At 43.4% G+C, this 12706-nt stretch overlaps 1 protein-coding gene across 4 annotated transcripts in view; it reads right to left on the bottom strand.

The window, feature by feature from the left end:
- The window catches only part of ORC2 (origin recognition complex subunit 2), a 52499-nt gene that overhangs the window by 30060 nt on the left and 9733 nt on the right, over nt 1-12706 (bottom strand). For all 4 annotated transcript variants that reach the window (XM_051848306.2, XM_051848309.2, XM_017343017.3 and 1 more), the window contains exons 6-7: nt 3890-3982; nt 2718-2749 (exon numbers count right to left, since the gene is read on the bottom strand). In XM_051848306.2, coding sequence (XP_051704266.1) covers nt 2718-2749; nt 3890-3982 — 125 coding nt within the window. The remainder of the gene's footprint in view (nt 1-2717; nt 2750-3889; nt 3983-12706) is intronic.

Below are 12706 nucleotides of genomic sequence, written 5' to 3'. Positions count from 1 at the left end.
ATCTGTATTTGATACCTCTGAATTTCTAGCCCTTTAAAATGTCTATGGTTGCACACGTTAATTTCCAACAGTACTGATAAGAAGATAAAGTATCCGTTCCACATGAAAATGTGATAGAAAATTTAAGTCTCTTGTTTTGTGATAGGCTCTTGATAACAGCCACAAATAAAATGCAATTTAGGATATTCATAATAGTACGCTAAGAAATTAGCTGATCCTCTATCAATGGATTCATAAAGTGTACTACGGTATGTTTCAAATTTCTCTGATCAAGATACTAACAATTTTTAAAATTTTAATTTATTTTTAATTATTTGAAAGGTAGAAAGAGCAAAGAGATCATCCATTGGGGCTGGCACTGTGGCACTGTGGCACGGCAGGTTAAGCAATCGCCTACAGTGCAGGCATCCCCACGTGCACTGGTTCAAGTCTCAGCTGCTCTGCTTCTGATCTAGCTTTCTCCTATTGCTCCTGGAAAAGCAGGGGAAGATGGTACAAACACTTGGGTCCCTGCCTCTCACACAGGAGACTCCAACAGAGTTCCAGGTTACTGACTTCAGCCTGGCCCAGTCCTGGCCATTGGAGCTGTTTGGGAACTACACCAGTGGATGCAGGATCTCTGTCTCTCTCTCTCTCTCTAACTCTGCCTTTTAAATGAATAAATAAATCTTGAAAAAAGAAAAAAAAACCCTAAAATAAAAACAAAAGACAACAGAGGCTGACATATCTAAACTTACCCAAAAAGGATATTCCTGCACAGGCTATAGTCATGGCCTTGAACGTCTATAATCATTTCTGATCTGAGAGCGCTGAGAGAGAAAGGGGTCTTCTATCCGCTGGTTCACTCCTCAAACAGCCACCAACAGCCAGGGCTGGGCTAGGTTGAAGTTAAGAGCCAGGAGCTTCTTCCTGTCTCTCACGCTGGTGCAGGGATCCAAGCACTTGGGTTTCCTCTGCTGCTTTCCTAGGACATTAGCAGGGAGCTGGATGGGAAGTAGAGCAGCTAGCATTCAAACTGGTACCCATGTGGGATGCTGGGACTGCAGGCAGCGGCTTTACCCATTCTGCCACAGTGCCAGCCCTAACAGAGTGCTCTTTAGCCCAGTAGTGTTTCGATCTGTAGCCACCTAGGCCTGGACACAATCACTACTCACACACCCAACACTCTGCATTCCTCCGTGCCCGCCTGGAGTTGCTCATATCCAGGCAGGGCCAGCTGACAAGACATAAGAGAAAAATAAGCCGGCGCCGCAGCTCACCAGGCTAATCCTCCACCTAGCGGCGCCGGTGCCCAGGGTTCTAGTCCTGGTCGGGGCGCCGGATTCTGTCCCGGTTGCCCCTCTTCCAGGCCAGCTCTCTGCTGTGGCCTGGGAGTGCAGTGGAGGATGGCCCAAGTGCTTGGGCCCTGCACCCCATGGGAGACCAGGAAAAGCACCTGGCTCCTGCCTTCGGATCAGCGCAGTGCGCCGGTCGCGGCGGCCATTGGAGGGTGAACCAATGGCAAAAGGAAGACCTTTCTCTCTGTCTCTCTCTCAGTGTCCACTCTGCCTGTCCAAAAAAAAAAAAAAAAAGAGAGAAAAATAAAACCACAAAAGCCCAAAGGAAGAGATTAAAAAAAAAATCAATTCCTTTCAACTACCCTGTAATGAATATCTAAACCAAGTTCATTTTTAAATATAAATTATAAAAGGACAGAGTAATGGATTTGATGAAACTTGGAATTAATTTCCTAGGAATCAAAAGAATATTTTACATAAAAGCAAATCAAAATCCATACATTTCTCAGGTCAGCTCTATTAACTTAAAAACTGTCAAGGATCAGGGCCAGCACTGTGGTGCAGCAGGAGATGCTGACATCCCATATGAGCAGTGGTTCAAGTTCCAGTTGCTCATTTCTGATCCAGCTAATCTACCTGGGAAAGCAGCAGAAGATGGCCCAAGTACTTGAGTAGACCAGATGGAGTTCCTGCTTCTGATCATTGCAATCATTTGGGGACTGAACCAGCAGATAAAAAGAAATATCCAGGGATAATTCTGACATAGTAGAAAGAGCACAACAGTTGGGTCTAGAAGGCCTGGTTTCATTTTCCAGGCATATCACTTCTGTCGCTCCCCCTTTTCGCAGAGGAATGACACTAAACCCTGCGCTGTTCTTTTGTCTGCTCGGCCCTTCCCGGGTTTACTGCTGGTGCTTCCCGGGTTGGCTGCCGACCCCTCCACCTCCGTGGAGGGGCGGCTCCCCCTGCCACTTTCCCCACTTCTGCGGGGGAGCGGCACACCGCTGGCCAGCTCTCTCGGGGGCTGCTCAGATGTTCCTCAGGTGTTCCTGGTGCATGTTGTCTCTCTCCTCCTTTATAGTCCTCTTCCACCAATCCCAACTCTGCTACCCACACGCCGAGCACGCTGCTCTCCTCCAATCAGGAGCGAGATCAGCTCCTGCAGGTTATTGGTCGAACTGGAGGCAGCTGTGTAGAAGTTGTTTGGTCTCTTTCTCTCAGCGCCATATTGTGGGAGAGCAGATGCATAGAATAAGTCTTAATTCCAGTAACTTAGTCTAGTCCGAGTTGCTCCCCACACACTTCACCTTTCAGAACTTCAAATTGTTCATCTATAAGTTAGGTATTTAATACCTGTAAATTACAAAGCACTACTTAATTTACTAAATGAAATGGCTGCTTAACACTCAGGTTTTTGCTTGTTTTTAGTCAACTGCTTACCTTTAGCTGAACTTTTTCTGAACCAGACTGTCCTAAAGAATGAAAACAAAAAAAGACATGACTTAGAAGAAATATTTCATTTATCATTATGGTCTAGTTTCATGAAAAGAGAAGTTTGAATTTCTATGCAGAAGTTACCAGAACTTACTGAATTCTCAATTAGTTGGAGAGGCTTAATTATCACTATTAATTTTACAACTACTTCCCTTAGTGACGGGCAGTTCTCGCATTTCCATAGCGAGTACACTGGCCCCAGGCCCTTTCACTTGGCCCAGTCATTCCTAGAGAGGTTCTTGTTTGCAATCACACCCTGGAGCTCTGGGGAAGGAACAAACTTCTCTTCACTCAAACTGGCTACAACTGCCCACTCCAGGCCACTTTGCAGATTCAACTTGAACATGAAGATACCAGATCACATATATAACATGGCTCTGAATCTCTTGCCCACCATAAATATTAAAATCATTTGATCAAGGCAAAAACAGGTGCTCCTGGGACAGAGATGTGGCACAATGGTTTAAGCTGCCACTTAGGATGCCTGCAACCTATATCTGAATGTGAGTTTCAGTCTAGGAAAATCCACTACCAATCTAGCTTCTACCAACGAATCCTGGGAGGCAGCAGATGAGGGCTCAAGTGCTTCAGGTCCTCCCATTCCATTGCTGTGGCCTGGCCCAACCCCAGTTGTTACGGGTATTTGAAAAGTGAACCAGCAGATGGAAGACCTCTTTCCCTCGCTCTGACTTGGCTGCTCTGCATTTCAAGTATATAAAAACCAATAAACATTTAAAATACATAATCTGTTCATTTAAAGTAAAGAAAAAAAGCTGACCCACAGTTCTCCACAATTTAAAAGCACTGAAAACCTCAAAAGCCTTATTTCATACAGTATTTGCCAAAGCCACATCTTTAACAAACTCACTGACTTAAGCAAATGACACTGGGACTAGTGATTATGTCCAGTTGACCCTGTCACTTGTACATCAGGGAACAGAGATTTTTTTTCCCTTTTATTGACTGCTAAATATGGTAACATTAAGGCATACAAGTTATAATATTAAATACATTGTTGAATGCATTTTCAGAACAGAAAGAGGAAAACATACAAAACTCACTGATAAAAAATAACATACTCTAACATGGAAATTTTTACCCAAGAATTGAAGTCTTACCTTTGCTACTTTGTGGAATATTTATCATAATTTCAGGACCATTCTTCAAATTGAATGAAACACTTTTTCTTGGTGTGTTTGCAAGTTCTGAAGCTATAAAAAAATATATTTAAAAATCCATTAATGGCCAATAGCACATAAAAAAGGAAACAGCCTTATTTCACTTACATTGAATCTTGAATTTTTTTTTTCAAAAAATATTTTTATTTATTTTTAAAGGCAGAATGACAGAGAGATAGAGGGATCCTCCATTTGCTGGTTCACTTGCCAAATGCCCTCAACAGGTGGGGCGGAGCCATGCAGAAGCCATGAGCAGGGTCTCCCGTGTGGATGGTAGGGACCCAAGTACTTGAACCACCATCTGCTGCCTCCCAGGGTATCATCAGCAGGAAGGTAGATAGGAAGCAGAGGTGGGACGGGGTCCCAGGCACTCTAAGATTTTAAAAACAGTACACATTAAGTTATCTCATTTCCTTTTTTTCTTTTTTTAATGGTTTGGCTGATTTTATGCAAATTAAAGCCATTTTATCAACTCCTGAACCCTTTCTAACCATGCCTCCATTTTTATCCTTCAATCTTTTTTTTCTTTCCCCCGACAGGCAGAGTGGACAGTGAGAGAGAGAGAGAGAGAGAGAGAGAGAGAGAAAGGTCTTCCTTTTCCGTTGGTTCACCCCCTAATGACCGCTGTGCTGATCCGAAGGCAGGAGCCAGGTGCTTCTCCTGGTGTCCCATGCGGGTGCAGGGCCCAAGCACCTGCGCCATCCTCCACTGCACTCTCTGGCCACAGCAGAGAGCTGGCCTGGAAGAGGGGCAACCGGGACAGAATCCAGCAACCGGGACAGAATCTAGTCCAACCGTGACTAGAACCCTGGGCGCCGGCGCCACAGGCGGAGGATTAGCCTAGTGAGCCACAGCGCCAGCTTTTATCCTTCAATCATAAATCCTTTTGACAGTCTCCACAAATACAATGCCCTCCGCCCCCACTTAATGTCCTTGGTGTTATATATGATTCTAGGTTTTTAAACTATATGATACTAGGGTTTTAAAATATTTCTTCAAAATTATACCTCCATTTGGGTACTGTGACATCATCCTGGTCCCCTGGCTACTGCTGATAGTTATTCCAGCTCTTCTTTACTGTCTATATCCTCCCTACATTCTGGGCATGCTAACACTCTGTCCTTGGTCCTATCTTTACATCAAAACAAAACAAAACAAAACAAAAAGACACTTTTGGATTAAAGGTCGCTGATCCACAAGACTAGGAAAAAACAACAAACTTCACATCAACAAAAAGCCATTTCTGAAATGATACTGGTTTTATAAGAAACATAAAAATTCAGCAATTAGGGGCCAGCATTGTGGCACAGCGGGTTAAAGCTGCCATCTGTGACGCCAGCATCCCCTATAGGCACCGGTTGGAGTTCTGGCGGCTCCACCTCCAATCCAGTTCCCTGCCAATGCACCTCAAAAGGCAGCAGAAGATGGCCCAAATATATGGGTCCCTGCCACCCATATGGGAGACCTGGCTGGAGTTCCTGGCTCCTGGCTTTGGCCTGGCCCAGCCCCAGCTGTTGCAGCCATTTGGGTAGCGAGCCAGCAGACAAAAGATACCGGGCATGTGCTCTCTGTCTCCCTCTCTGCAACTGTGCTTTCCAAGTAAATAAATAGATCTTAAAAAAAAAAAAAAAAAAGGCAACAATTAAACTTCAAAAGTAATGGAGAAGGGAAGAAAACAGAAGAATACAGATATAGATTACCCAAATACCTCTTGGATGACCCGAACTCAACATCTCTAATAAGCACCAGGTACAATGCCAGTTTGATTATCTTTACCTGAAAAAAATCTTCCTCCTGTATTCCCCATGCTACCTCACAGTGCCTCTATCAAGATGTTACAGTATCTAGAATCAGCTTCCTCACCCCATCCCATTCTTGACTGCATCTCTTATTCTATTCCCAATTCCTACCTTCACTCTGATTCTCACCACATATGTCTAGACTCCAAGAGTAGCCAGTTAATACTGCTAGCATTAGCTCTTTAAAAAAAATTTATTTATCTGAAAATCAGAGAGAGAGAAGGAGGGAGAGACAAAAAGACTGATCTTCCATCTGCCAGTTCCCCCCAAGATGGCTTACAACGGTCAGGGCTGGGCCAGGCTAAAGTCAGGAGCCAGGAGCCAGGAGCCAGGAGCTTCTTCCAGGTCTCCAATGTGAGTGGCAGGGGCTCAAGCACTTAGATTACCCTCCACTGGCACAAGCTAACACACAAAGCTGATCAGAAAACATCCCTGCTTAAAACCATCCCATGGTGGCCGGTGCTGTGGCTCGCGTGTTAAAGCTATGGCCTGCAGCACCAGCATCCCATATGAGCACCAGTTTGAGTCCTAGCTGCTCCACTTCTGATCCAGCTCCCTGCTAATGTGCCTGGGAAGGCAACAGAAGATGGCCCAAATGCTTGGTTCCCTGCCACCCACCTTGGAGACCCAAAAGAAGCTCCTGGCTTTGGGCTGGCGCCGCGGCTCACTAGGCTAATCCTCTGCCTAGCGGCGCCGGCACACCAGGTTCTAGTCCCGGTAGGGGCGCCGGATTCTGTCCCGGTTGCCCCTCTTCCAGGCCAGCCCTCTGCTGTGGCCAGGGAGTGCAGTGGAGGATGGCTCAGTCTGGCCCAGCCTGGGCTGTTGTAGCCATTTGAGGAGGGACCAGTAGATGGAAGATCTCTCACTATCCATAACTCTGCCTTAAAAAAACAAAACAAAAAACAAAACAAAAAAAAAAACAACATAATTTGACTCCTCACCTTATCCACAGATAGAATATATACTCCTTTGCTTGATATACAGGCCCACTCATCATTATTCAGTTCCCTAAAACTTATTATCTTTGTAGAGTCTATTTTGCTGGGCCAGCACTGTGGCACAGTGGGTTAATGCCCTGGCCTGAAGTGCTGGCATCCCATATGGGCACCGGTTCGAGACACGGCTGCTCCACTTCTGATCCAGCTCTCTGCTATGGCCTGGGAAGGCAGTAGAAGATGGTCTAAGTCCTTGGACCCCTGCACCCATGTGGGAGACCCAGAGGAAGCTCCTGGCTCTGGATCAGTGCAGCTCCAGCCATTGTGGCCAATTGGGGAGTGAACCATTGGATGAAAGACCTCTCTCTCTCTCCTCTCTCTATGTAACTCTGACCTTGAAATAAATAAATAAATATTTAAAAAAATTTTGCACTTGTGCTCCAACCATACCTCATCTCAGTTGCCAAACAGATCAAGCATTCTCTTGAATATCCCCTTGTCTCCCTGGCAAACTCCTGTTCATCCCTCAAGAACTGGCACCACCACCTCTAGAACATTCCTTGATTTACTTCCAAAAGATCGCTTTCTACTGAGGGCAACCGCTGTAGGTTGCACATAATCCTATGGAGGCTGGAGAGCAGTTAAGGGTGCAGATTGAAGTTAAACAGGCTTGAGATCTAAACCTGTCAGTGATTTTGGATAAGTTGTTTAACCTCTTCAATTTTTAATCTCAACAGGTTCCTTAATTCATATGTACATATAATGCATTGTGCACGGATCCTGGCATTTAATAACTGCTCGATATAAACAGGTACCATTGTTATGGCATTCATTAAACTTAGGAGCAATTGTTCTGCTTCCACTGCTATCAACTGGTATAGTAACTAATAACCATTCTGTGAAGAAGTACCTTTTTATATCCTCCATCCTCCATAGTAGGAAGTCAATAAATGACTTCTGAATGAACTACTTTCAAGTAAAACAATTCCATCATTTAGGCTTTCAAATGCTGCTTTAAAAGATTTGAAACAGGCCGGCGCCGCGGCTCACTAGGTTAATCCTCCGCCTTGCGGCGCCGGCACACCGGGTTCTAGTCCCGGTCGGGGCGCCGGATTCTGTCCCGGTTGCCCCTCTTCCAGGCCAGCTCTCTGCTGTGGCCAGGGAGTGCAGTGGAGGATGGCCCAGGTGCTTGGGCCCTGCACCCCATGGGAGACCAGGAGAAGCACCTGGCTCCTGCCTTCGGATCAGTGCAGTGCGCTGGCCGCGGCGGCCATTGGAGGGTGAACCAACGGCAAAGGAAGACCTTTCTCTCTGTCTCTCTCTCTTACTGTCCACTCTGCCGTAAAAAAAAAAAAAAAAAAAGATTTGAAACAGAATTAATTTTTATGACGTCACTGCTTATCCTTTCTCAAAACTTTTTGTGAATTCGTTCCTGTTGCTTATCTTTTACTACTACTTTTTTAAAGATTTATTTATTTATTTGAAAGTCAGAGTTACACAAAGAGTTGAGAGGCAGAGAGAGAGAGGTCTTCCATCCTATGGTTCACTCCCCAGATGGACGCAATGCCCGGAGCTGAGCCGATCCGAAGCCAGGGGCCAGGAGCTTCTTCTGGGTCTCCCATGTGGGTGCAGGGGTCCAAGGCCTTGGGCCATCTTCTACTGCTTTCCCAGGCCACAGCAGTGAGCTGGGTTGGAAGAGGAGCAGCTGGGACTAGAACTGGTGCCCATATGGGATGCCGGCGCCTCAGGCCAGGGTGTTAACCCACTGTGCCACAGCGCTGGCCCCTGACTACGACTACGACTACGACTACTACTACTACTATTTTTTTTTTTAAGATTTACTCTCTATTTCAAAGGCAGAATTACAGAGATAAAGGAATAGAAAAAGAGATCTTTCATTCACTGGTTCATTCCTGAAATGGCTGAAAGCAGCTAGGGCTGAGCTAGGCCAAAGCCAGCAGCCTGGAACTCCTGGGTCTCCCATGTGGTTGGCAGGGGTCTACATATATGGCCCTACCTTACACCGATAAGCTAAGAAATATCTGTATTTCCTGTTCAGCCTGCTTATCTTCAATTAGTTTCACTGTCTGTCTTCAACATTTCTTGGTCCCCTCACACCTAAAACCAATGCATTACTATACTGTTGTCTACTGAGGGTGATCTCTGGAAATCCCTTTTCCACAGAATGTTTTAAGAAGATAGCTCTAATAAATGAGTTCATTCTGGATGAAAGTTACAGGTCAATCACTACTCTACCACAACTTTAGTCTTTTTCACAATTAAATACTTGGGGTGGAGTCTGGCAAAGCAGCTAAGATGCAGCTTGGGATGCCCCCATCTGCTATCAGAGGGCCTAGGTTCAGGTCCCAGCTTTGCTTCTAATTCCAGTTTCCTGCTAAGGTGGGAGGCAGCAAGCAAAGGCCTAAGTTCCTTGGGTTCCTGCTGCCTCTGTGGGAGACTCAGAATGAATTCTGGGCTCCCAGCTTTGGATTGGTCTAGCCCCAGTTTTTGCAGGCATTTGAAGAGTGAACCAGTGAATGTAACCTCTGTCTCTCTTCCTGTGCCTTTCAAAAGAAAAAAAAAAAGATAAATGCTGATGTTATTATAAACAAGTAATATTCATTCCATTTCTGCCATCTCTAATCTAGGGCCAAAATAAAATAATGTCATCATGTTCTGCAATCCTATATATCATTACTACTCAAAAGTATATGATCCATAGGCTAGCATCAGTCCACAAATTTAGCAGTTTATGATGAGTACATTAAGTAAAAAGGAATGTTTAGTAACTTTTTTTTTTTTAGTAACTTTTAGTTATTTAAAACTGCTAAAATATCCAAGCTCATAAACACATCTCATTGAACAGGGGACCAGTTCATTTGTTGTTAAACTTACATGTATGGGGCCGGCACCATGGCTCACTAGGTTAATCTTCTGCCTGTGGCGCCGGCATCCCATATGGGTGCCGGGTTCTAGTCCTGGTTGCTCCTCTTCCCGTCCAGCTCTCTGCTGTGGCCCGGGAGGGCAGTGGAGGATGGCCCAGGTGCTTGGGCCCCTGCACCCACATGGGAGACCAGGAGGAAGCACCTGACTCCTGGCTTGGGATTGGCGCAGCACACTGGCCATAGCGGCCATTTTTGGGGTGAACCAATGGAAGGAAGACCTTTCTCTCTGTCTCTCTCTCACTGTCTAACTCTACCTGTAAAATAAATAAATAAATAAATAAGCTTACATGTAGTCAAATCTAGCCTTAGCTCTGTATTTGCTATGCATAATAGGATACATTATAAGATATTTCAAGTTAATTTATTAATCTCAATCCAAAGGTATATAAAGTCTGGAATCCATTTGTTCACCAAAAGGTAATGGTAATATCAATTTAACCCTAACTTTACAGGCTAAAAAACTGAATTGGTTTCTAATGAATGATTAAAGAGGAATTGTGAGAATGCACTATCAGATAATTTTTATTTTGTTCACATCATTTTGAATTAGAGTTAAAAATGATTATCTTGGAACCGGCACTATGGCATAGAGGGCAAAGCATCCGCCTGCAATGTCAGTATCCCACATGGGCTCCGGTTCAAGTCTCAGCTGTTCCACTTCCGATCCAGCTCTCTGCTATGCTCTGGGAAAGCAGAAGATGGCCCAAGTCCTTGGGCCCCTGCACTCACGTGGGAGACCCAAAGAGGCTCCTGGCTTTGGATTGGCATAGCTCTGGCCATTGCAGCCAACTGGGGAGTGAACCAACGGATGGAAGACACTCTCTCTCTTCCTCTCCTCCTCTCTCTGTGTAACACTTTCAAATAAATAAATAAATCTTTAAAAAAAAAAAAAAGAGGATATCTTAAGTTTGCTGATAATGCTTTAAAACTTATATTTTTGTCAATATACCTCTGTAAGACTTGTTTCTTCTGTGGTGCCATTAAGACAAAGTGTAGATATTATCCAAGCAAGAAACAAGCTCTTTGTCAAATATCAAGCTATAAATACTGATATACAAAATGTTTGCTCAAAAGTATGCTACAAGCATTTACTCATGTATTTTATTTATTATATTTATTTTAACCAGAGAGAGAATGGTCCCATCTGCAAGTCCACTTCCCAAATCCTGTAACAGCCAAGACTGGGCCAGGACAAAGCCAGAAACTGGAAACTCAATCCAGATTTCCCAAGCAGGTAACAGGAACTCAACTACTTGAGCCACCACTGCTGCCTCTGAGGGTCTGCATTAGTAGAAAGCTAGAGTTAGGAGCAAGAGCCAAGAATTAAACTCAGGTACTCTGATATGGGATGAAGATTTTATTTCATTTATTTAGCTCAAAGGCAGAGATAAGAGAGACAGAGTGATCTCCTATCTGCTGGTTTACTCATCAAATGCCTACAACAGCTGGGGCTGGGACAGGCCAATGCCAGAGACAGCAACTCAGTCTCCCAATTGGGAGAAAGAATTCAACCACTTGAGTTATCACCAGCTACCTCTTCTGCATTAGTGGAAAACCACAAACAGGAGTGGAGCTGGGTATCAAAACCCTGGTTCTCCAATACAGGATGCAGGCATCCCAAGCAGCATCTTACCCACTATGCCAAACACTCACCCTTACATTTAAATTTTGACCGTTAGCTTTTGTTTATTTAAGATAAAAAAAGAGCGCGATAAAGACAGAGACAGAGAACTTGGATCCATACAAGCATTTAACATACTGAATCACTATTTAACACATAACTATTTAGTTACAGCTATGAATGACAAGTTACAGTGATTCTCTATGACAAGGGTGGGCAAGCTATAAGCCTATGAGCCAAACCTGGCCCCATCTGTTTTAAGTAAAGTTTTACTGGAACAGTCATACTATTCATTACATATTGTATGTGCCTATTGGGCAGTCACAACCGAGATTATCTAGCCCACAGAGATAGAAATATTTACTATATAGCCCTTTACAGAAAAAGTCTGTTGACCTCTGCTCTACATTAATCAACTATCATCATTATTTTCAATCAGGTTTATAGTTTTTATAATTCTTTTCTTGCTCTTACATCATACCTGTTCTCATGATAGTAAATGAAATGCCGTCGTACAGCCAACCAGATAACCTGTATTATATTTTACACAATACACTAGTCATCAACATACTGGAAGCTTTAAAATAAAAGTCCTTTTTACCTAATGGATAGTATCTCATCAGTCTAATATGGGGTCCTAGCTAATCAGTCTATTTTCCTTTGAAAAAACAACACTTTTGTGTACTGAACCTCATGTATTTATTTATTTGTGGTGAGAACAAGACTTAAAATCCACTCCCTTAGCAATTTTCAAGCATATAATAACTGTCTTTTATAGCAGGAAGAATTACCTACATGGAGTACTTCTACTTGATTACTCCTATGAGTTCTACCCTTCTTCATACCAGTAACTTCTCCCTGTCCTCTCTAGTTTAGTTGGTACTTCTGCCATTGCCCTTTTGTTTACATTTATTTTCTACCCTGGACATATTTGCCTGTGTTTTACAAAGTCTTCCAAAATTCAAACCTTTAGTCTACTTCTAGTCTAATATCTTAGTCTAATTATATGAAATCATCACTTAGAATAGTAATATATGGTTATCTGACAGATGATCTAAATACAATGCCATCTGAATTTTTTAAAGAATTAAACCAACAATCTAGCTTTGGTAGTTATATATAATTTATCAATCTGGTTCTCTGAAAATCAGCGACTCCCATGTAATTGGTTAACTTCAGTTAGGCAGTTAACTTCAGTGAGAAAAATGTTAAAACACAGTGTTAGTAATTTTATGTTAAATGGTTTTCTATAATACAAAAATTTTTTCTATATACATTATAAAACTTTTTCAATAAATCCACAGTATCTCTGTGACTCTTAAGTCACTCATTTCACAGAAATTTGGTAAGAAACTAGGCTCAACATTGTAAGAACAAAAGAACAACAAAGACCAGGTACTCGTATGAGCAGCTTGGGGCCCAGCTATGAACAGAAGACATCAGTGCCTGGAAAACAA

The sequence above is a fragment of the Oryctolagus cuniculus genome, chromosome 3 (assembly GCF_964237555.1).
Source record: "Oryctolagus cuniculus chromosome 3, mOryCun1.1, whole genome shotgun sequence".
NCBI classification, from domain to species: Eukaryota; Metazoa; Chordata; class Mammalia; order Lagomorpha; family Leporidae; genus Oryctolagus; species Oryctolagus cuniculus.
This window is presented reverse-complemented; position numbering and strand designations above follow the sequence as displayed.